Source organism: Cyprinus carpio, chromosome A20 (assembly GCF_018340385.1).
Source record: "Cyprinus carpio isolate SPL01 chromosome A20, ASM1834038v1, whole genome shotgun sequence".
Classification (NCBI taxonomy): domain Eukaryota; kingdom Metazoa; phylum Chordata; class Actinopteri; order Cypriniformes; family Cyprinidae; genus Cyprinus; species Cyprinus carpio.
Genome location: NC_056591.1, coordinates 7,344,550 through 7,370,679, shown reverse-complemented (window position 1 = coordinate 7,370,679; position 26,130 = coordinate 7,344,550). Strand labels below are relative to the sequence as shown.

The following is a 26,130-nucleotide window of genomic DNA, read 5'->3' as shown; positions in this document are numbered from 1 at the left end:
AAGAGACGATGTCTGGATGGGAGCATATGTTGTTCTAGAACTTGGATATACCTTTCAGCATTGAGGGTGCCTTTCCAGATGTGTAAGCTGCCCATGCCACACGCACTCATGCAACCCCAAACCATCAGAGATGCAGGCTTTCTGAACTGAGCGCTGATAACAACTTGGGTTGTCCTTGTCCTCTTTAGTCCGGATGACATGGCATCCCAGTTTTCCAAAAAGAACTTCAAATTGTGATTTGTCTGACCACAGAACAGTTTTCCACTTTGCCACAGTCCATTTTAAATGAGCCTTGGCCCAGAGAAAACGCCTGGGCTTCTGGATCATGTTTAGATATGGCTTCTTTTTTGGCCTACAGATGGCGAATGGCACGGTGGATTGTGTTCACCGGCAATGTTTTCTGGAAGTATTCCTGAGCCCATGTTGTGATTTCCATTACAGTAGCATTCCTGTATGTGAGGCAGTGTCGTCTAAGGGCCTGAAGATCACGGGCATCCAGTATGGTTTTCTGGCCTTGACCCTTACACACAGAGATTGTTGCAGATTCTCTGAATCTTTGGATGATATTATGCACTGTAGATGATGATAACTTCAAGCTCTTTGCAATTTTTCTCTGAGAAACTCCTTTCTGATATTGCTCCACTATTTTTCGCCGCAGCATTGGGGGAATTGGTGATCCTATGCCCATCTTGACTTCTAAAAGACACTGCTACTCTGAGAGGCTCTTTTTATACCTAATCATGTTGCCAATTGACCTAATAAGGTTGCAAATTGGTCCTCCAGCTGTTCCTTATATGTACATTTAACTTTTCCGGCCTCTTATTGCTGCCTGTCCCAACTTTTTTAAAATGTGTAACTCGCATGAAATCCAAAATGAGCCATTCGGGTTTGTAAGTTTAACGTGGCTTAATGTATTAAAACTGTGTTTTTAAAAAGACTAAACTCAGTAAAACCACATTATTAATAAAGTATTATATTCACAGACAAGCAGATGAGTCCAGAATAAGAACGCAATGCGTTTAATCACGCGTTAAGCGTTTTCCTCCCACAGAAAACCATTAGACTAAAAGGAAAATGCTTAACGTGGCATAATGCATTAAAACGTGTTTTAAAAAGAGCTGACCTAACTCAGAAAACTTTAATAAAGCACTCTATTTACAGACAACAGGTTATGGGAGGAAAATGCCTTAACGCCTAATTAATCGCGTTGCGTTCATTCTGGGCTCATATCTGCTTGTCTGTGAATATAAGCTTTATAAATAATTTGTTTACTGAGTTTGGTCTTTTTGAGCGAATGCATCAGTCCACGTACTTTCACGTTAAATGCTTTTGAATGTCCCATGATTAATTTGTGAATTTGACTGGTCCAGATTAAACTTGCCAAGCACTCTTTGGCCAATATAGTGAGAGTTAACAATAAACAACTGGATGGTGTAAAGGCTTTATAAAAACTGCACAGCATTTTTTAGCTTTTTAATCACCAATCCTCTGGTGCTACACCAACTACACACACGGTGACGTCACCTATGAAAGGGAACAAAAATCAAGTAGTATGGGGCGGGGCAGAAAAAGGTGCACGAAGGCTGAGCCCCAGGGTGTACTTGGACAAATCAGACAAACCGGAAGAGGTAGGTATAGTTTGAGACAGCGCCATTGGTTTGGGATTACTCACCAATGACTGGACGAGACACCTGTCAATCAAAGTATATAGAAATAACCACCCCAAAAACAGCAGAGTCCTGGTAGAAAGTTCTGAGATGGTCTTAAAGTAGCTTGGTTTAAATGTATTGAATGAATTGCGCTTTGAATGAATTGACTTAAACTCAATACGTTATTATTGCATACTGTTTTATAATGTACTGCAATACTAAAGTGCAGATATTTGCCACTATTTGCAACAAGTAGTATACATAGCAGAAAATCCTGCTATTTTGACAGTGTAAATAGGAATTTGCACTTAGTGTAAGTATCATATTGCTAAAAATACTGCTATTTTCACTTAGTGTAAATAAAATCCATTGCTAACACTATATTTGAAAAAAAAAAAAAAGGTAGAAAAAAAAAGTTCGGCAAAAGGTGATTGAATTTTTATTCCTTTTATTCCCTGAAAATCTATAATAATAAATATGTAAAACAGTATTTTTTTACATTTATTGTGTGGAAATGCTAAATAATATTTACTGTGTGAATAATTATGACTGTTTTCTAACATTTTCCACTACTATAAATAATTTTGTCATATATGAGTGTGTGAGAGTGGATCTGAATGATATTTAGACATGTTAATAATCATCATCTCATCTCACAATCACAAAATACCAACCCTGGCAGACTCAGGATTCTCCAACAACTGTTTTATTTCAAAGTATATTAAGTGATGAAAATGCTGACACTTTACTTCTGTGATGATTGTCAAAACATATTAACATTACTATTTCCTGGATGAAAAAAGGTTATTATTATTTCAGGAAATATGGCAGAACACTTGTTTAGAGATTTAAGAACAAAAATACACTTGTTTGAAAACAATGTATGACAAGGATTTAACATATAACTTCTTGTATGTATTATAAAAGATAATGAACTCTAAGAATTAGATTAAGAAATAATCAGGTTAAAGTGCAAACGCAAAACAGAGCTACCCAACAATGAAGTATGGGATATCTATGGTATCTAATCGCTGTTCAGAAACAGTGGGATAATTTGCATTGCCATTAAAGCAAAAATCAATGCAGCCCCTCCTGACAGGCCCAGCCAAGAAATTAAACCGAAGGATGAAGGTTCTGGAATGGACCTGGTTTTCGTGGGTTTGGCCACACGATCCCACTGGGTAAGGATGGCCTGACGGGCACCACTCCAGTGCCCCGGTCCATTCAGTCGAAACTGGTACGGAGAACACGGCCCGAAGAAAACCCTCAAACCAACAGCAGGGTCCTTCAGGAGCAGCCAAGCAATGTTTGGACGGACGCCCACTTCCTTTGCTATTGAGTCAATGTAAGGAATGTGTTCCACTTGAAGGGCAGCCAGCTTGGGACTGGGGTAACTGTGGAGAGATATCCGATTAACTGTCAAAATAAAACCTGTTTGAAATGATAATTCAGGTGAATTATTAATTACCTCTTTAAATTCGCTTGAACGTCTTTCTCAATTGATTTATTCATCTTTTCAGCTGGAGGAAGATGGTTCAGTCCTTGAAGAACAGGAAGTTTTTTTTGTTAACCCATAATCATATAAAAATATTTTTCATATGATTCTCTATAGTTACTTAACCTATAAAAAAATTTCCCCCTATGTCTTATGGTTGCTCATTACCTGCAATGACCCTGGAGGCCCAGCGTGCCTGTAGTTCTACAGCTGGCATGATTGCCCCTTTGGTCTGAAACAGGCCCAGGATGGCCAGTGTTGGGCGTTCTAGAGATGGAGGGAAGATTCTTCTGTAGAGTTTCAGATCTCCATCAGAGCCAGAGCTTAAGGAGGTGGGGAGGAAGGGGAATTTATAATCATATCCTGTGCATAAGATCATTGCATCAATCTTCTCTTCTACAGTCCCATCATCAAAGAAAACCGTGGAGCCTTGGAACTTCTGCACATTTGATTTCATCGCCAGGTCTCCTAACAGAATGCGACCAGGGAGGTCATCGTTTATAACAACATGCTGGTCAAGGATCCTGGAATCACAAAACATGGGTAAAGGTCACTGTGAATCATGAGTCAATTTTAAACTGTCAGGTCTTTACTTTAATCATCAATGATGAAAAGAGTTTGGAAAAAGTCCTTGAGGATCATGGTTTGGCCCTTCACCTGTGCACAGGCTGAAGTCCATAAAGCTTGTGGTCGAATCTCTGATTGAGGATTCTCTCCAAAATCAAGTTGAGCAGAGCTCGGGGCAGGAGCCAGTAAAACAGATCTCGAGCTCGTGTCATCATCATCATATCTAGAGGAAGCCCTCTATCAACCACGCGACCTATGACCCAAGCACCTTTCCGGGTACTCAGGAATGTCTAAGAGAGTGAGAAATAGGAAGACCAAAGTAAGCTGAATTAGTGGATAGACAAGAGTGAATTTAAATTTGTCAAAATAGTGGAATCTTTATGAGAACCAAGAGAGTACACACGTAAAATTGAGTTAAAAATCAGCCATAAGGACACAGAGTTTGATGACATATTGTGCATTGATTTAGCAGGAATACAACTAGAAACTTTAAAGTTGGCCTGAAATTGTGATAATCTATTCTCCCCTATTGTGACGTATAAATCAATGAAACAGCTTCTCAAACAAACAAACCAAACCAAAAAAGTAGGGTGGGACTTGAGTTTGTCCATTTGGAATTGATTGGATCGCTGCCATTTGGTAACTGCTGTATAACAAACTGCAATGGTGCATAAAAAAAATTATTTAATGGGAAGTTTAATGTAAATAATTGACATGTACATTATTGAATGTGCATTTATTACTGTACTTTGTTATATTAACCAGCAATTGGCTTTAGAAACTTTTATAATTATTTATAAAAAAGGGAAAAAAAATCAATTAACGAAAAAGGCAAATTTTTGAACAAGGAATACCTTTTGTATTATGAAGATGAATGTCATTTTTTCTTGTTAGATAGCTAGCTAGTTTGCTGAATTACTTAATAATGTAATTATTTTAATATTATGCTAATATATGCCAATTATGATATTGAATTGTTTAATAGTGTTGAGTGTTTAAATGTTGTTGCATATTGTACCTTGCAATTCTACCATAATCCATCACTTTCTTAATTTGTCCTCTTTTGAAAATTATTTCTCTATTTTGCTGTCAGAAGGTTGCAGTTATAAATATTATTAATTATTTGATGTGAATAATCAATTGGGACATTAAAAATAGCACCTATCATTCAATCGCTAATCATTTCTCCATATGATTTTGACCCTGCCAAGAACCTAAAAACAGAGAAAAGATCTATTTTAGATATTAGACTATTAAATCTCTCTTGCCTTCTCACACACTCTGCTGAGCTCCACGGCAATGTCTCCACCAGAATTCCCAATCCCAATGACAACAACTCTCTTCCCAAGGTAAGGATCAGAGTCCTTGTATTCCCAACTGTGAATTATTGTCCCTGGGAATGTGTCAATACCTGCAGCACACAAAATTACAGTAAAAGATATACAATAAATTCATGTTTCCAAATACATATCAAATCATTATATGAATAGAGCCATGCAGGGAATTAGTTCTACACACAGTGTTGAATGCTGTATTATGATGGTAATATCAGTTGAGCACCTGGGAAGTCTGAGAGGGGTTTGATGGGCTGTGTGTAGAATCCTGCACACACTAGCACACCATCAAACACATGTGTCTCCTCTCGTCCATCTCTGTCCACAGTCACCACTTCCCACTGACCAGAGTTAGAGAAATCAGGCCTTTGTCTCACACTGCGAACTGTGGTCTGAAATTCACCCAACCACATAGAGCCTGATTGTTACCTCTCATCTTTATAAAGAAAATACTCAAAACATATGATAGATCAGTGGTTCTCAAACTTTTTACTGTGGCGTACCGTGTGGTGCATTTATGGTTATTTTGAGTTTATTCTGAGTATTTCAAATTATTTCACATTAAGGGACAATATTTGCCCTTAAATTGATTTACAAGTGCATTTTTTTTTACCTTTAGGGAGGCCAAGTTTTTCTATCCTTATTAATTGCATATCACGTTTTATGTCATATTCTTATCATGCAATGAAGTGTATTATTAATATAATAAATAAAGCAATAAATGATGGAAAAACAAAGTGAATCTTTAAAACTAAAATTGCCAGTAGGTGGCGGCAATTCACTGTCATATGATGCGATTTCACGTTTTCCTTTCTCATTGGAGTGTTACAAGCTGTTCGTGAATAGATAAGATCCCTGAAGTTGCAAAGACTAAAGTCTCAAACCCAAAGAGATATTCTTTATAAAAGTTAAGACTTGTCCACGCCCTCCTAAAACGGCTCGTTCTAACACGCCCCCATATGTCTACATCACTGTGTGGGAAGATTTGCATTACAACGCCGAAATGTTGTTAATGAGAAGGAAGAAGGCGTAACTTTATTGTTGCTGCCACCGCCACCGCTATGTCGTGAAGATGCTGTGTTTTCCGTTGTGAAAGCGAAAATACTTTGTTTGGCCTTCCAAAAGAAAACACAACTAGAAATCAGTGGTTAAGTTGTATTTACAACACTGTTCCAGAATAGTTCAACCCAAATATTCAGATGTGTGCAGCACATTTTATGGAGGACTGTTTCCTGATCCTGGGAGAGAAAACTACAATGCCGGAGCTTCTGACTCACAGTTTGTAAGTATGTTTTCATATTTAAAAGATTTGCCACTGATGATTCAAATTTGAGTTTTGAGCAGTGTAGAGTGGGGCTGGTTGTTTGTCATTTCTCCGATCACAAATGCAGACATGGTTTTATGTTTTTAACAGTAATTATGTCCCCAATGGATGCAACAAATGCCTCGTTTATAATGGGTTTTAATGCTTTTGTCTCATTGCACCGTGCATCACAGTATGGTAAGGAGTGTAACATTTCCGTCACATGCTTGAGCCATTCGGCCAATCACAGCACACCTCGCATAACTGGCCAATCAGAGCACACCTCGCTTTTCAGAACGATGAGCTTTGTAAAAATCGATGCGTTACAGAAAGGGGGGCATATAGGAGAAACAATAATGTACAGTATGTGTAAAATCAAGTGTTTTTTGAACCTTAAACCACAAACACATTTCATTACACCAAATACACAAAATAATGTTCTTTTTAGCAACATCATATGACCCCTCTAATTTGCGAAGTGTCGATCAATTAATTCATTCATTCAGTGAATGGTTGTAGTTATGAATGGGTTATTAATCACTGACTCTCCAAATCGTGCAAAGCTGCAGATTCCTTCACTACCGAAACACCACTGTTGCTTAGGGGTGGGAGAAAAATATCGATGTTATGATATAATATCGAGTTCATCTGGAAGTAGGGATGTTAATTTTGGTTATTTTTCCTAACCACCAAGTGACGCTCATTAACCGATTATTATCTGTTGACTGAAAAGATTATTTTAAATTAGAATTGAATTAAATTAGAAAGGCTAATACTAACATTTCCTTCCCCGGGGATTAATTTTACATGCGTATTTTGACCTGGGATTGCTTATTGGATTACTCTTTTTGCCTGTACTTGGATTATACCTGGGTGCCCCTGTTTTGTCCCATGCCTGTTTATTACCACGTTTTTGTCTATTAAAAGCCTGCAGATGGATCCAAATGTCTAATGTCTCAATCAGCACGTTACAGAATAATCTGCCTAAGCCGGATCCAGCAGCTTTATTGAGCACCAGACCAGGAATGGAGCCAGCCAAAAGTTCATTCAACCCCGTAAGTGTGCTCTGCTCCATTTTTCATAATGGCCATTCCATTGAACTTTATGTGGAGGAATTCCTTCGGTATAGTCACCTTATGCTTGGGAATGAGGATTTGGTAAAGGACTGTTTCTGGAGTGGTCTTGATGCTAATATTAGCATAAATTTACCAGAGGGAGACCCCAGCTGGACCCTGGCACAGTTTATTGACTTTGTTTTGCAGTTTTATGGATCCCCCTTTACAGTTGAGGAGGTCACTATTGCGAGGTGTCCAGCTCCTTTCCGTTCTGTGGTCCCTGTACCTGAGCCAGTGCACAAGATGGCCGCCAGCCCAGCGCCAGTGCACAAGATGGCCGCCAGCCCAGCGCCACATGCCTGAGTCCTCCACAGATGTGGAGCTTGGGCCAGGACTGATTGCCAGTATGATGGACCCACCATTGATGAGCAGTTGGCATCTCCAGAGCCTCAGCACTGGCTGTCACCAAGACTATTCCCCTGACCTCAGTGCTTCCTGTTATGGCAGTCACCATTTTGAGTGTGTGGGCTGCACACTGTGCTCCAGAGACCTTTCCTGTCCACGAGTCTACTCCTGAGGCCTCTCCTGACAGTGAATCCACTCCAGTGCCTCCAGAGGTGGTGGCTTCCACTGCAGAACCTCCCGAGGTGGTGGCGCCCAAATTTGAACTCTCTGACTGCCCTGTCACGGCCAAGGAGGTAGTCAATGAACTCTCTGCCCAGTTACGGCCAAGGAGGCCGTCCATGAACTCTCTGCCTGTCCTGTCACAGCCAAGGAGGCCATCTATGAACTCCCGTCCTGCCCTGTCATGGCTATGGAAGCCATATGAACTCTGATTGTCCCGTCATGGCCAGGGAGGCTGTTTTAGAACTCTCTGCCTGCTCTGATACACTGAAAGAGCATTATGAACTTGTTGTCCCACCCAACCTCTCTCTCCCTCCTCCTCTACCTGTCATGCTGTTTGTTCTGTCTCCGCTTTTGTCTGTCTGTCCCTCAGGTCATCCTTTGAGGGTGGTGAACTGTCAGGATTTGCCTCGGGACAGCCAGCCTCCAGCTGCACCAAGATTGGAGGATCCCAGATCTCCATCTCCCAGGCCAGCGAGACCCCCACTTTGGTCTGTCGACCCTTTTGTGTCGCATCATCCCCATTGTGGCCCATCAGTCCACTGGCTCCGCCAGGCTTCCTCGTTCCTCCGGCTCCACCTTGGTCAATCGTCAACCTCAGGGCTACAATCTACCGGCTTCGCCCCGTCTCTCCATCCCTCTGGCTCTGTCATCCCTCGCCTTGGTCCTTGGTCGCTCTGGCTCCACCATGGCCTTCTGGAACCCCACCTTCACTTTGGTTGCCAGACTCATTGGCTCCACCATGGCCCGCCGATCCCTCACTGTCACCCTGGCTCTTCGGCTCTCCATCTTCACCTTGGTCTCCCCGTCCACTGGCTCAGTTTCTGTCAGTCGGACCACAGAGACCTCCTGTTTCACTCCCCTCATAGGTCCTCCCATCAACTCCACCGTGGACAGTTCTCGTAATTCTATTTGGAGCGTCTCTGGAATGCCCTCTTAGAGAAGGGCTCTGTCACGACAAGGGGTTTTGTCTGGGCTCTCTCTGGACTCCATTTCCCATAAACCCCTGCGTAGGAACTCATTATTGCACCACCTGTTTCATATCAGGAACACTATAAAGGTTGCACACATCCACATACACATCGCTGATTATTTCTTAGCCTGTTTACATGTTTCACTGTATTGTTTGTTTCTTTCTTTGCTTGTGTTTTTTGTTTTTGGATTGGTTTTTTTATTGTATTACTCTTTTTGCCTGCTCTTGGATTATACCTGTTTGCCCCTGTTTTGTCCCATGCTGGTTTATTACCACGTTTTTGTCTATTAAAAGCCTGCAGCTGGATCCAAATGTCTAACGTCTCAATCAGCACATTACACCGCCACTCATGAAGTCGAACGGTTCTCGACAAATAAAAACGCAAACAGACAAACACAGAGATTCCTGCCTCTATTAATAATAATAATTCCTTACATTTATATAGCGCTTTTCTAGGCACTCAAAGCGCTTTACATTGTCAGGGGGTATCTCCTCGCCCGACACCAAAGTGTGCCAGCATCCACCTGGATGATGCGACGGCAGCCATTTATTGCGCCAGAAACACACACACCAGTTATTATTGGTGGAGAGGAGACAGAGTGATGAAGCCAATCGAGCAGAATGGGATTGTTAGGAGGCCCATGAGATGGTCAGAGGAGCCAATCGGGGTGAAAAATTTAGCTCCCCAATGGGTCCGAAGTCACACCTCTACTCTTTTCGAAAGACATCCTGGGATTTTTTAATGACCACAGAGATCACAGAGTCAGGACCTCAGTTTAACGTCTCATCCGAAGGACGGGGCGTGCAGTGTACGGTGTCCCCATCACTACACTGGGGCACTAGGACCCACACAGACCACACACAGACCACAGGTTGAGCACCCCCTGCTGGCCTCACTAGCACCTCTTCCATTATTATTATTTATTAGAGTGAAGTATATGTTCAGCCCCCTCACTCCGAAGCTTCAAATAGTTGGTGTTGATTACTCCCGAAGCTTCAAAGCTCAAAAAAAAAAAGGTATTCGGATCAGCCCTAGTAAAAATCGATGCGTTTCAGAAAGGCGGGGCATAGAAGAGAAACAATAATATACAGTATGTGAAAAATAATGTGGTTTTTTTTTAACCTTAAACCACATAAACACATTGCATTACACCAAATAATGTTCTTTTAAGTAATGTCATATGACCCCTTTAATGTTACTTTAAGTTGGGGTAGAATTAAATGAATGCCAAAGCTCAGCATTTTGTTTGTGTACCCCCATCCGTCGCCCCGAGCAATACCCCAGTTTGAGAACCACTGTGATAGATCCTGAGAAAATACACACAATAATGTGAGAATAACTTTCCCAAGCAATATGTGTTCCTGGAACATCACTGTTATCTAACAGTCCCATTCTCTAAGCATAAAATCTGATTGGTTGAAAGGTATGTTTGCCAGGACTAATGAGGTTTATATCTAGGAAATCTCAACGGATGTGATGTTATGGTGTTTATCACCTGAAAGTGAATGTGTTTGAGCAGGTTGAAGTGCCCAGCGTAGAGTCTGATATACTGCAATAACGTAGAGTTGTTCACGTAGTTGGGGAAATGATCCGGCATTGGGAAATCGCTATAGCACATCATCTCTTTAGAAGTGTTCACTATGACAGAACGATAAATGCTGCAACGGTCTGCCTCTGGTTGTTCCTGTGCATGAACAGGGAAACACAGTCAATCACTTTGAATGCACTAATACATAAAACATAATTAGCTTTAAAAGTGTTGTTTAAAGGTGAAGCGTGTAATATTGTTTAATGTTAAAAGACTCTCTCTTATACCATCGTAATATGCAGCAATAATAAGTAAGCCATGTGAAGCATTTTGTAAGCATTTGCAAAGTGTAAACAAAACCAACTCATCTAATACTGTGAGTTTTAAGGCAGGGCTATCTGTTTGCTGACCAATGGCAGTGTGTAAGAGTGTTTGGAAAACCTTTAAAGACAAAATAATACATTTTAGTTTGTGTATTTTCTTCTATTCAGAAAATGCAAATTACACAGGATAGCACATAAAAATATTTAGGAAAAACAACAAACAAACTAACAAGAAATATCCATAAAAAGAAGATGGAGCAACAATAATTATATGAATTATTTAATTTACACTACCATTTAAAAATTGGCTTTGATCTAAATAAAATAATATAGATCAAAAGTGACAGTAAAGAAATTTATAATTTTACAAAAGATTTTTCTTTTTAAAAATGCTGTTTTTTAACATTTTATTCATCAAGGAATATTGAAAAAATGCACCATGGTTTCCACAAAAATATCAGTATGACACTGAAGACTGGAATAATGGCTGCTGAAAATTCAGCTTTGCCTTCAGAGGAATAAATTATATTTGAATATATTAAAATGTAATTTAAATGGTATATTATAGTTATTTTAAATTATCATAACATTTCACAATATTACTATTTTTACTGTATTTTTTATTAAATAAATACAGCCTTGGTGAGCATAAGAGACTTCTTTCAAAAACATTATCTACCTCAAAATGTTACGAATATTATTGTATTAAAATGTTAGTGTATAAATTATTAAGCCAAGGGCTTCTGGCACCTGATCTTGTACTGCTTAGAATTACAGTGTGTTAAAAGTCATTCTTGTCAATTATGATTATATCAGTTATTATCCAGTTAATTTTGGTACCATGTATGGCACAGAATTGACACACTTCACCTTTATTGTTAAGCTGAATTGAATTCATTTTCAACCTTAAACTTCCAGAGTCCCCCGATATCATCACTGCTCTCAAAACACACAGGCTCTAGCCCTTCATCCAAGCAGCATTTGATGGAGGTCAGTCCAGAGCTGCCTGCTCCGATCACAGCCACACGCTTAGCCATGATGGGAGTCTGCACAGGAAACATGGAACGATCACTTGAAGAAAACAAATGGTGAAAATGCACATGGTTATAAAAACATACTATTACATATTACATACTCTAGTGTCTTCTCAGTTGTGACAAGCACCTTTGAGGTTAAGAATTTCAAGGAATCATTCACAATGTTTCGCATGGTTTGTGTTATGAGGGTGCGATTGATCATGAAAAAAAAACAGGGGGATGCTTTTGAAAATTTGTATGAAATGTTTTTAATACGACGGAAATTGTATTTAGTGTGATCTCAGTTTAATAAAAACATTGTAAGCCTCTTAGGCCTTTCAATTGTAATGATTTAATGTCCACGGTTATTCAAACAACAAATTACATAAAGCGAGCAAAGAACACAACGGAGCTTTTTGAAACTCCGAATCAGCTTTACCTGGCAACTGTCTTGAAAAAAGCCTGTTATGTAAGCAGTTGAGGGTATCTGAAGTCTCAAAGAAGAGGGTGGTCTCAGCTGCCACTAGTTTAGGGAGGATGAAACTGGAATGAATAAAAAAACAGTGTAGGTTAAGTATTTATCTATGAGTATTGTCATAAAGCTTTTCATAAAACAAAAGAGGAGTCCATTTGTTTTTCACAATAGTCTAAACATATGCTAGTACAACTCTAATGTAACTTGGAGGAAGATACCTCAGTTTTCTCTCTGAGAGTCTCTGTGGTAACAGAAGATTATACAGGTTGTCCTTTAATATAACCAAAACTGGAAAACCATAAAATTATTTTACTATTGTTTACTAATAATTGGCAGTGTAATCCTTATTTCCAGCAGAGGGCACTGCAACATTAAAGTTTTGAGAACATGAGAACATTTGGTTTAATCTGCAAAGAACAGAAATATATGCCAAGAATCTGTAACATGGCCTGCTGAATACGTAGACAGATTACTAACTATGTGTGGTGGGAACCCTGAGTCATCAGGAGAAACCAAAATGGCAAGCTTTTTTCTTCATAAGACAATGCCCTTCTTGGTTTACACTAGGGATGTAACGATTATCCGCAAGACAGTTGAAAATCGATTCAAATATGTGACGATTCAAATCGGTTGAGATGCTAAACAAATAGCGATTCTTTTAGGGGTAGGAGTTTATATGAATGCATGTCTGAGGGAAATGTACTGTTGTTAGAAGAGTTTAGATAGTATTTTTTCTTTTCATCTAGCCTCTGTATAATGCATAAAGTTCATATGTGCAGCGCTGTTAAAAAAAAAAAAAAAAAAGAAGCGGAGCACTGTTTTGTTTACAGCAGAAACCAATGAAACGCTTTAAGCGCCACCTGCTGGCAGAGAGTGTATCTGTGTCTCATACAGCTCGTCTGCTGTTTCTGTTTCATGCAGATATTTTTATGTATAGTTTCAAAAAACTGAAGTCATACCATTCTGTTTTTTCTTCAGATTTCGAAATTATACAATCTAATTAAAAAAAAAACTGCTCATGCATCTTTGTTTGGATTGGGATTAAAATGCAGTGGTTACTTCTAATTTTAAATGGAAAGAGCACAGACAAAGCCTTATTTTGTTCATATGAAGAGATTTATTTTATTTGTGTTATTTATTTGATTCGGGGCTTGTTTTAAAATTTCAATTTAGTTTTGTTATTTACATTTACATTCTATTTAAATTTTGTCATTTAGCAGAAATTTTATCCAAAGCGACTTACAAATGACAAAAGAAGCAATCAAAACCAACAAAAGAGCAATAATATGCAAGTGCTATATTAGTATATTATTAGTTATATTTCAATTTCACAAAAAAATGTGCAGCATTTTATCAAAGCACTAATAAAAGGACACATTTAATTTATAATTTATCTTAAATCTCATTTTGTTTAAAAAATAAAATAAAATCATGGATCGAATCGAATCGTGAATCGAGTCAAATTGTGAGTGGAGTAAATCATTACAGCCCTAGTTTACACTTAATGCACGTGTACTGGATGTTCAGTAGGCTAATATCATAACAAAATTGAAGAGAGTAATATTTTTTACACCAGCTGGCTCTTTTCTTACGTCATTTAGACCCTGTGTAACATTGAGATTTGTACACACATTCTGTAGATTTGCACTAAAGAGAGAGAGAGAGTGAGTGATCATCTGCCCCGTCGTTCAGGACAGGTCATTTATTTGTGGGGAAAACAATAAGTTTGCCATCAGTTATCAGAAGATGAAAGCAATATATTTTGTCACAGCATCATTTCAGCGATTTCCCCCTTGAATGGCTTTAGCACTGTTCAGTGCATTGACTCAATGGCATTGGTCTCTATAGCCCCTTTCACACTGCATGTTGGACCCGGAAAATTGCCGGGTTGCCTTCTGTGTGAACGCAAACACGTCCCGGGATTGATTCCGGGATTGATCCCGGGTCGGGGACCTAGTAACATTGCCGGGTTCAGTCCCGGAACGAGCGCTGTGTGAACAAAAGCCAGAACTAATGCCGTGTCGTAGTGATGACGCACGTTATCGCGTGACTCTTTTAACATGTTTTGAAGGCAGATCAACGTTCGCGACGAAACAAATATGTGCAAACTGTAACAAAGCAGAGATCAGTTAGTTCCTCACTTTCCGTGCTGAAGCTGAGATCGTTCGCCAGCTTAAGTGAAAGTTAACGTGCCTAGCGTTTTTGACTCATACATTACACATCACACGCTGATATCACGTGTCTTTACGGGACCTTTACGGGTTGTGTGTGAACGCACGCACATATTCCGGGTAATCTCTGGCAGTGTGAAAGGGGCAAAATCTAGCGACCCGGGAACAATTGCTGAGACACATTACCCGTGTATTTTCCAGAATCGCAGTGTGAAAGGGGATTGTGAAATAAAACACCAGCTTCAGCATTACCCAGGTAACGCGCTGATCATTGATTGAGCCTTGTAAAGTGGCGCTCAAAGTTAAACTGATTTCAACACCTTGTTTCATTCATGAATGAACCATTTTTAAACCTATTTGATGACTCACTCTTAAAGACAGTGCCATGCCGCCATCTCCTGATGCAATAATGTAACCACACTGACTGACATCCTGTGTAAAATCAGCACAGAGACAAATCCCTGTACTCCTACTGCTGAAATGCCAACAATACTGAAAGCCTCTTGTCCAGTCAGAGAATCATTATACATATTAAAGGGGTCCTATTATGCTCTTTTACAAAGTCCTGATTTTGTTTTGGGTGTGTACTAGAACAGGCTCTCACACTAGGTTGTTCGAAAACACATCATTTTTTACATATTTTACATTATTACAACACCTCTCTCCCAAGTCTGGCGTCAACGGCTCGAATAGTTCCTGTATCAAATGAAGGCCCACCTTCTGAAATACGAAATGTGCTGTGATTGGTTAGCTGGGCCAGTGTGTGTTGTGATTGACAGCACTCGCCGCCTGGTCTGGAAATGTCATGCCCCTTACCATAGCCGCCTGCGAGCTTCAGTGTAAATAAGTTTATCAAATCAATACACAATATGTGCTCTTTTATTATTAATCTCATGGCTAATATGATAATGTTTCTTGCATCCTCACATTGACAGAATGAATTACTACTCTAAATATCATGAAAATATAGGCCTACGTTAAATTTTTAAAAAAGGCAAATTAGACAAAAATTGAATCGTTTGAAAACCTGATGTTTAACATTTGTGTCGTAAAACAGCTCTCGAATATGAAATATTTAGTTAACATCTGATATCTCACACTTTATTTCCATTAAAGGTGGGCTACAATGGTGTTTCGTGTATTCAGACTTGTTCACAGTGTTAAAGAGATGGATTCTCATGCTAAACATGGCCAAAGTTTGAAAAAATTATTTGGACGGATGACGGAGAATTTCTGTGCCGAAAATCTTACTTCCTGGTTGGTACAAGTTTCGGATGTTTTTTTTTCGATCGTGGATCTAATGACGTAGACAGTGGTGGAACTCCTTATATGAGCATTTCTCTCGGAAAAGTGCGCCCACGCACACGTCGACCAGAGGAGAGCGAGACCGCGCTCATCAACGCGCTTCATCTGGAAATCGTCGGCAGCGCTGCATAGGATTTGTTTGAGAATGTCTCCAAATAAGTGAGTTTTTGGATGTGATGGAAAGTTTACCGTGTTCAGCTTCCCAAAGAACCCAGCGTTACACGAACAGTGGATGCAGTTTGTTTTTTCCGGGGCAGCAACGGAGTGTAGCAAGTGGGTTTGTGTGTTCTCGTCATTTCAGTGACGAATGTTTTATAAACAAGGCCTAGGTCGACGCTGGATTTGCACATGGTTTGCTATTAAAACATGGAGCGTTCCCAGTGATAAAAGACCCCATTCGTGTAAGTACAACTGCATCAGATTTCTGTCTTTTGTTGGAAATCCGCACATAAGTGAATATATGTTAATGGAAACAACACAAAACATCAGTATTATAGCTCCGCCCACGGCACGCCTCCAGGAGCTCGGCTTTTTCCGGAGAGAATCGGAAAGCTGTACTTTTCTTTTATAAATATGATAAAACTAAAGACTTTTTGGAGATATGAAGGATGCAGTACTACTCTATAGGTACTCAAGATTAACATGAGATATGGTGAAACTGTACATGTTATGTACCCTTTAACAGAATTCGCGCTCAACAGCTTCAGTGAACATAAAGCTTGCCTAATTTATCATTTCATATATTTAGACATTGAAAGCGTCGACAGACCGCAGAGTTAATACAGCGTTAATAACATATTAGGCAAGTATTTCACAACTTTTATAATATAACGTTACACCTCGGAGAAAAAAAGTCCTGACATCGGTTATGGCGCCATGTAACGTAGGGTCAGTTTTATTACAGAAAGAGTAATGTGTGGACTAAACCTTCGATTTTCACTTTTTTTTTTTAATATTCCACTCGAGAGTGCTGTTTAAAAAGTCAGGGGCTGTGCAGTCGATCCAAAAAGCTGTTATCTAAGTACAAAATGTAAAATGTAGCTAAACATCTACATGAGACTGAAAACAGGAGGGAAAAATGCGCGGGCGCGGGACATTCCTAAACTGATCTTGATAACCGAATAACTCAGGGAAGAACACGGTGTAATAAAACAGGGTTTTGCAATACTGGAAGAACGAACTAGAGAATACTGAGAAACAGCGAGTCTAAAGACTTCTACAAATGTATTTTTGCCTTCATGTCTCTGTTTTACACATTTGTTTACTGTGGTAACTAGTTTTACTATTTACTGTGGTTTTACTAGTTCATGCAAATCGATCATCTAGCTATAACTTTATCAAAATAGCAGCACTTGGTGCAAACCCAACATTATTGTCAGTGTGATAATAAATGTATTTTATTCATATATCCGACAAAAGTCACAGATCTTACCAGAGAGACGCCGTCTACCAGCTGAGTGACCTTCCCGCCGCTGACCGCTGTGCTTGATTGACGCGCACGGATGTTCCAAAGCCACGCCCACCCTTCCACGTAGAGATGATGTCGAATGTGGATCGTGGGACGATCAAATATTATATACACTTTACATTCTAGTGTATTTTCTCCTTCACATGTCAGAAAAAAAAAAAACCTTTTTGAGAATAAATGACCTGTCTTCTGACATTTAAGCACACTGTAAGTTTTTAATTTTAATAAAAAAAAAAAAAAAAAAAGATTTTTATTGCATTTCATTCAATTCATTTATATAAATGTGTTAAGTATTTTAAAACAAGATATCTGTACACGTCAACAGTTCTGTTAGGTGATAATGTGATTATATTTTAACTAACGTTCTATGGAATATAATAATATATTAATGTTATTAAACATTTGTTTGCAACTTCAAAAACATCTTTAAGAACAATTAGTCCTATAATCAGTTTTTGTCTCTCTCAGGCCAGGAGGGGAAAGGGGCACTGGAATGTGTCATTCTTTGTGTCACTGAATACACAAATTATGCTGCTATGCAAATTATGACTCATTTTAAGACTTTTTAATAACGTTTTTAAAATGTTACACTAGCAATGCAAGGATAACGTTTTTATGATAACATTTTTAGAATGTTTATCAATCGCGGATAACGTCAAGAAAACATTCTACTAACATTACTGCAAGAACATTTTTGATAACTTTGAGAGAACCTTTAAAGAACATTATAGCCAAAGTTACAAGAATGGAGAATCTGAGCAGTACTCTCTTCTATGTCAGCCATGCTGCACTGATGAGCTGTTTTCTTTCAAATCAAAGTGTAAATATACGTAGAAAACATATCCTTGTGGCGCGGCTGACGCTACGGTGGTGTGGAGAGACACAGAGGAGAGGAACTGTTGAATAAAGTTGTTATTTTTGTTGTATTCGTGTACAAAAAGTATTGTCGTCACTTCATAACGTTACGGTTGAACCACTGATGGCAGATGGACTATTCTGACGATGCTTTTCATACTTTCCTGTACTTTGACAGTGTATTTTATTTGGCAGTCTATGGGACAGTCACAAGCCTCCCAGTATTAATCCAAAATATCTTAAATTGTGTTACAAAGATGGATGAAGCTTTTACGGGTTTGGAACGACGTGGGGGTAAGTGATTAATGACAAAATCATTTTGGGGTGGAGTATCCCTTCAACATTTTCTAATACCACCCCCCCCCCCCCCCATTAAAAAAAAAAAAAAAAAAAAAAAAAAAAAAGCTCCTCCAGTTTCCACCCCATATCCCTTTAAATCCCAATATCCCACTGTATCCTTATTTAACCTTCAGATATATTCCCTTCTACCCACACTATATCAGTTCACATCTTCTACCTCTCTATATAGACTTATCCTACATTCTCTTCATTAAACCTGCATTATTCAGAAACTGAAACAACACATTTACCATACTATTTTCTATATCTGAGTGTAATATATTCTTTAATGTTAACTCTTTTCCTTCATTCTTCCATACTTCTTCTCTTAGCACTTCTCTTTCTTCATCATTACCCTTACAATTAATAATCACATGTTCTTAATGTAAGTACTTAATTTAAGATATTATATATAATGTTTTATTCAAATGTATGTGTGTCCTATTCTTCGTCTTGTAATTATACTTTCCCCCCTCCTACATCTAACACTTTTTCTACCTTTTCCCACTTTCTTTTGTATTGCATATAAATGTCTCCCTTTAGTCTCATTATCCCAATACTGTTGCCACTTTTTAATCACTTTCTTCTTTATTTCTCTTATACTATGTGGTAGCTCAATTTCTACCATTTCATCATCTACTGCTTGCTTAGCTAATTTATCTGCTTCTTCATTTCCTTTAATTCCCATATGGGCTGGCACCCACATAAACTGTACTTCTATTCTACTTTGTTTTAACTCAAAGAGATTTTGAAGGGTTTCCATGATTAAATTGTGTGAACTGTAGTTTTGATTTGAGGAATTGCCCTGCTATAGGCTATTGACTGTGATAATTAGAAGGCGGCTACAGCTGTTTTTCTAGACTGTGGATTTATCTAATGTCTGTGCACTGACGCGGAAGCATTCAGCCCTCTTTGTGTGAAGACCAACGAGTGTAAAGACCTGCAACTTCACAGAGCAACGATACCGGCAAGGCACTTAAGTATATTTTTATCTTCTCTATACACACTCTTATTTTCTGTCCTCTCTTTTCGACCTCTATCATGTGTTCCAAAACATTCCAGTTGTCTCTTGACAACGCTCTAACGTCACACACAGATGGCAATACAATGTTGCTAACGTGCATCCTATCTCTACATCCTCTACTGCACCTCTTTCTTTATTTGTGGGTCTCTGGAATTGTCAGTCAGCTGTCAACAAAGCAGACTTCATTTCTGCTTTTTCCTTAGACACCACACTCAGCATCTTGAGCTTGACTGAGACCTGGATCCATCCAGAAGACTCAGCAACCCCAGCTGCTCTCTCTAACAATTTCTTTCTCTCACGCACCCCGTCAGGTTGGCCGGGGTGGGGGCACTGGTCTGCTCATTTCTAACAATTGGAAATACTCAACCCACTCTCCCCTTTGCAATTATAACTCAATGGAATCTCATGTGATCACTGTAACAGCTCCTATAAAACTACAGGTTGTGGTAATTTACCGCCCTCCTGGGCAAATTCTATGCACCTTCCTAGAGGAGCTGGATGGGCTGCTGTCCTCATTCCCGGAGGATGACAGTCCACTTTTAGTCTTTGGCGACTTCAACATTCATCTGGTCAAGCCTTATGCTACAGATTTCCATTCACTCCTTGCTTCATTCAATCTCAAATGACTTACCACTACAGCCAAGCACAAATCAGGCAACCAACTTGACTTAATTTACTCACGCAATTGTATTGCAGACAACATTCTGGTAAAAACCCTACATATCTCTGACCATTTCTTCATTACATTTACAATACATTTTGCTACCTATGTGCCACCAATCCCTATACCGGTTACTCTTAGATGAAACCTACACTCCCTTTCCCCCTCCCATCTTTCCTACGTAGTATCCTCCTCTCTACCCTCACCTACCCATTTCTCATCTCTGGATGTGAATGCAGCAACTGACACTTTGTGCACTACTTTAACCTCTTGTCTAGATGATATTTTTCCTCTCTCCTCCGGGCCAGTACAGGCTGCCTCTTCTAACCCCTGGTTATCCAATGTTCTTCATAAGCATCAGACCAAACTCAGGGCAGCAGAGAGAAAATGGTGCAAATCAAAAGATCTGTCAGATCTGAGTATGTATCAGTCTTTGCTTTCATCTTTTTTTCTGCCGAAGTCCATACTGCCAAATCTTCATACTTCCACAACCAGATCAACTGCGCCCCAGACACATGTAATCTCTTCAAAACATTAAATTCTCTCCTCTGTCCCCCTCCACCACCTCCCATCACTTCTATAACAGGTGATGATTTCACCACATTCTTCACAGACAAAACCAGAACAATCAGTAGTCAATTCTCAGCCCAACACACACAAGCCCACTGCTAAAACTCACATCTTCTCTTTCTGTCCCCTCACTGAGGCAGAAGTATCAAAACTTCTCCTCTCTAGCCACCCTACAACATGCCCTCTAGACCCAATCTCCTCACACCTCCTCCAAGCAATCTCTCCTACACTCTTACCAGCACTCACACACATTATCCACACATCTCTCCTCACAGGCACCTTCCCCACTGCATTCAAGCAGGCTTGAATAACCCCACTGCTTGAAAAACCTACATTAAACACTTCACTTACAGATAGCTACAGACCTGTCTCTCTCCCACCATTCATAGCGAAAACCCTCGAAAGAGCTGTTTTCAACCAGGTATCATTGTTTCTCTCACAGAACAACAAACTGGACGCTAACCAGTCAGGTTTCAGAAGTGGCCATTCAGCTGAGACTGTGCTACTGTCAGTCACGGAAGCCCTGCAGACTGCAAAAGCTGATTCCAAATGTTCAGTTCTTATTCTGCTGGATCTATTCTGCTGCATTTGACACTGTGAATAATCAGATCCTCCTGTCTGCCCTCTCATCACTGGGCATCAGAGGGATTCCACTTCACTGGTTTGAATCCTATCTCACTGGTAGGTCTTTCAGGGTGGCTTGGGGAGGGGAGGTATCCAAAGCACATCAACTGGTCACTTGGGTTCCTCAGGGATCAGTTCTTGGAACACTCCTCTTCTCCACATACACAACATCACTGGGTCCTATTATACAGGCACATGGCTTCTCCTAATATTGCTATGCTGATGACACACAGCTCAATCTCTCATTTCAACCAGATGATCCAGCGGTAGCTGCACGGATCTCAAGCTGCCTGGCAGACATCTCAGCATGGATGAAAGAATATCACCTACAGCTCAACCTGACAAAGACTGAGCTTCTTGTCTTCCCTGCCACTCCAACTCGACAGTATGATTTCTCCATCCAGCTAGGTTCTTCTACAATTACTCCATCAAGTTCAGTCAGAAATCTTGGTGTAACCTTTGGTGACCAGCTGACCTTCAAAGACCACATTGCAAAGACTGCTCGATCTTGCAGGTTTGCATTGCACAACATCAGAGAGATCAGGTCCTTTCTAACGGAGCATGCTGCACAACTTCTTGTCCAGGCCCTTGTCATTTCTAGGCTGGATTACTGCAATGTTCTTCTGGCTGGACTTACATCAAGCACAGTCAAACCTCTACAAATGATTCAGAATGCAGCAGCACGACTGGTCTTCATCAAGCCCAAAAGAGCATGTTACACCTCTCTTTATCTCCTTGCACTGGCTACCGGTTGCGGCTCGCATCAAGTTCAAGACATTAATGCTTGTGTATAGAACAGTCACAGGCTCAGCACCCGCCTACTTCCACTCACTACTACGAATCTACATCCCCTCCAGAAGTCTGAGATCCGCTAGTGAGCGATGGCTCGTGGTACCATCACAGAGAGGCTCAAAATCACTTTCCAGAACATTCTCCTTCACCATTCCTGGCAGGTGGAATGATCTTCCCACCTCTATCCGGAATGCGGAATCCCTGTCAATTTTCAAGCGTCAGCTGAAAACTCATCTCTTTCGAAGCTACGTGACTTCATCATAATAAAAAAGTCTTTCTATTTATTTATTCTTTTTCTTTCTAGCTTGTACTTGAACAATGTCTAAAACTTGGTATTACAAGCACTTCCTGTGTCTGTTTGCCTCTTTAAGAAGAATCACTTTATGTATCCCCCAACTGTAAGTTGCTTTGGATAAAAGCATCTGCAAAATGACTAAATGTAAATGTAAATCTGGCCTTGATTCTGACTTTTGCTTATCAGTACTGACTATTGCTGAATATGAATCTGAAGAAATGACCACAGTTTATATTTCTCTTTCCTTAATTAGTTGTATTGCTAGCAGAATAGCCATCAATTCACCTGTATATACTGACAGTTGATCACTTATTCTAGCTTTTTTCTTCATCAGTAACTTTGGCACATTAACTGCCACTCCTACTCTCCTCTCCTTTTTTGGAGGCATCTGTGTATATCCGTATATTATTTCCATACATAAGCCCTAAATACTCCTTTGCTCTCATTACTTCCATCTCATTACTTCCTTCTCTCTGTCTTATCTTCAGTAATGTTAAATCTACTACTGGCTGAGGAAGAATCCATAAGGGGTTATGTGGATACATTACCCTTTTTCACATCTAGAATTGTTTATCCCCATCTCCTTAATATCTTCTTCTACCACCCATCCAAAACCTAGTATTTTTTATTTTTTTGGATGTACCTCATCCTGACTCTTAAGATTTGTCCAATATACTGCCATTAACTGTTGCCTTCAAATATCAAGTGGCATTTCATTTATCTCTACTCGCATTGCTGCAATAGATGTTATTGGATATGCCCCACAGCAAATTATCAATGTTTGCGCCTGAATTCTTTTCAATTTCTCTAACTGAGATTTTGCAGCCAGCCCATATGCTACTTCCATAATCTAGCACAGATCTTATCATTGCTATATAAACTGTTTGAAGCGCCCCTCTGTCTGCTCCCCACTCTTGTCCTGCCATACATTTCATTACATTTAAAACTCTTTTACACTTACTCACTATCTTATCAATATGTTCCTTCCATGTAAGTCTAGTATCCAGCCCCATTCCTAGGAATCGAATTGATGTCACTCGTGCCATTTCTTTGTTATATGTTCTTAACTTCCATTCACTGTCTACTTTCTTGTAAGAAAATATAATAGTTTGTGACTTCTCCACAGAAAACTTAAATCCCCATTTGTATGACCATTTAAGTACCTCATCCACAGCCTTCTGCATGTTAATCATATTGAACTTATTGTTTCTTCCTCTGAACCACAAAACCCCATCATCTGCAAACAGTGATCTTTCAATATTCGTATCCACCTTACTAAACATATCATTTATCATTATTATAAAAAGCACTGGACTCATTACACTTCCTTGAGGAGTGCTATTTTCTATTTTCTTCCTTGAGATGATATACTGTAGAATCTCCTACTCTCACTCTTATTACTCTTTGTTAAAGGAAGTCACTAATTCAATTAAACATTTTTCCCCCTAGCCCCATCTCCTCCAATTTTATCATCAAACCTCTTTCTCCATAACATGTCATAGGCTTTTTCAATATCGAAAATAACGGCAATTACTGATTCTTTATTTAATAGATATTAATTAGATGCTTCCAAACACATAATCAGATCCATTGATCCTCTTCCTACCCTAAATCTACTTTGATAAGGTGATAATTTTCCTTCTTTTTTTCAAAAAATAAACTAGTCTGTCTGTTATCATTGTCTCCATTACTTTCCCTACATGAGATGTAAGGGCTAATGGTCTATAATTAGCCGGTTTACTTGGATCCTTTCCTGGTTTCTTTATTGGCAATACCAGTGCCTCTTTCCAACTTTGTGGTAGTACCCCCATTTCCCAAACTTTATTATAGAACTCTAACATCACTCTCAATGCTTCCTCACTTAACTGCTTGATCATATAATAGCTGATTTCATCTGGACTAGGAGTAGTTTCTCTCATTCTCCTCAGTGCTCCTTTTAGTTCCGTCATTACAAATGGGACATCCATTATATTATCTCTTCCCTCTCTTTTGTCCAAAAGATGAGGATGCTCTTTTAATATTTCCTCCCTTTCCCTCTTAAATTCTTCAGTCAGATTTTCTGTACTGTTTACTTTTATAAATGTATTACAAAACATTTCTGCTTCATCACTGTTTCCTACTGCTATAACTTCCCCTTCATTTAAAACAGGACATTTTATCTCCTTCCTTATTCCATTCATCCTTCTGATCATATTCCATACCTCTTTTATTGATGTATTTTTCCCTATTCTGTCACAGAAATCTGTCTAGTGTTGCCTTTTTGCCCTTCTTACCACCTCTTTTACTTTTGCCTGTTCTCTCTTATATTCCATTAAATCTTGATAGTTATGCATTCTTCTTACTTTCTTGTATGCTCTCCTTTTCCTTCTAATAGCTTCATCACGCTCCTTATTCCACCATGGTACCATTTTTGTCTTTCTTCTTCCATTACTCTTAGGAATATTACTTACTGCTACATTTTTCATGACCCCTATAATTTTCTCACTTATTGCTTCTATGTCATCTCCATTTCTTACTTCATTTATGTCTAATCCATCCTCCACCATTTTCACATATTCAGTCCAGTTAGCTTTCTCATATTTCCATCTCCCTTTTCTTCTCTCATTTCTTTCTACACAATTATTCATACACATTTCAATCAAAATAGGAAAATGATCACTGCCAGTACATATCCTTAATACCTTCCAGTTTATTATACCCCCAACATACTTTTTGTTAGAGTTAAATCTAACACCGCTTCTTGACCTGTTCTCATGTCTTTTTGTGTACATCCCAAATAGTACATCTCCTATCATTCAGACAGATCAAATTCATCTCATCCATTATTTCTTCAATCACCTGCTTGTTTTTGTCAATTACACTTCCTCCCCACATGCTACTATGGGCATTGAAATCCCCAGACCAGATCATCCTCTTTCTACTTTGCCCTTCTATTTTCATCATCTCTTCACCAATGCATTTGTCTGCATGGATTGTAAAAATGAATTATTACAACACTCGTCATCCTTCCATACCTCAACCACCACATATTCCATTTCTCTTCCTGGAATGAAATGGAATGAAATTTGATTTGACTGCATTCACTGTGGCTCCTTCTATTGAAATCTTTAAGTGCAGAAAGGAGTTGTTATTGATAGAAGACTTTAAAATTGTTTCCAAAGAAGCTCCTAAGTGGGTAATTCGAAAAGAGCTACTTTGTGAGGTAGTTAAAACCAGATTTCTGCCTGCAGATTCAGAAGAGGTTTTGGAGCATATTGGGAATGTAGAAGAAGCTGTTTTTGCAGATCTGGCTCCCAGTATTGATCCTGCCAGTCCACATTTTGACCCTGTACTCGCTATTTGACCTTGCAGTCAAAAAACAAGAATATGAGTTACAGGTTGTTCATCTTCGTACTGTAGAAATTAAGGCTGAAGGAGATGTTAAGTTGCGTTCTATGGAGTTCCTTGCGCCAAAAACCTGTGCCTGCACCACTTTCTCATATTCCTTTCTTCTCGTTCATATGCAGGTTGTTTCTTCCCCAGAGAATAGAGAATCCATAAACACTGACTCTCGTTTCGGATTTGATGTTACGAAGCACATGAAGCTTGTACCGCCAATTAGAGAAAGGGAAGTTGAGTCCTATTTTGTTGCATTCAAACGTGTAGCAGGTAAACTAGGGTGGCCAAAAGACTTGTGGGGTCTA

General features: G+C 39.3%; 1 protein-coding gene across 13 annotated transcripts in view; it reads right to left on the bottom strand.

Annotated features, from left to right (window-relative positions):
• Window positions 1-26,130, bottom strand: part of LOC109102267 (flavin-containing monooxygenase 5-like) — a 71,031-nt gene that overhangs the window by 31,335 nt on the left and 13,566 nt on the right. For 4 of the 13 annotated variants that reach the window (XM_042777526.1, XM_042777531.1, XM_042777530.1 and 1 more), the window contains exons 3-10: window positions 11,758-11,923; window positions 10,497-10,685; window positions 5,272-5,437; window positions 4,980-5,122; window positions 3,802-4,001; window positions 3,313-3,668; window positions 3,118-3,190; window positions 2,334-3,043 (exon numbers count right to left, since the gene is read on the bottom strand). In XM_042777526.1, coding sequence (XP_042633460.1) covers window positions 2,674-3,043; window positions 3,118-3,190; window positions 3,313-3,668; window positions 3,802-4,001; window positions 4,980-5,122; window positions 5,272-5,437; window positions 10,497-10,685; window positions 11,758-11,913 — 1,653 coding nt within the window. In that variant the 5' untranslated portion in view covers window positions 11,914-11,923 and the 3' untranslated portion in view covers window positions 2,334-2,673. Of the gene's footprint in view, window positions 1-2,333; window positions 3,044-3,117; window positions 3,191-3,312; window positions 3,669-3,801; window positions 4,002-4,979; window positions 5,123-5,271; window positions 5,438-10,496; window positions 10,686-11,757; window positions 11,924-12,307; window positions 12,412-17,251; window positions 17,365-26,130 lie in introns of those variants that run through there. The other 9 variants (XM_042777535.1, XM_042777537.1, XM_042777538.1 and 6 more) reach the window with 6 other exon arrangements.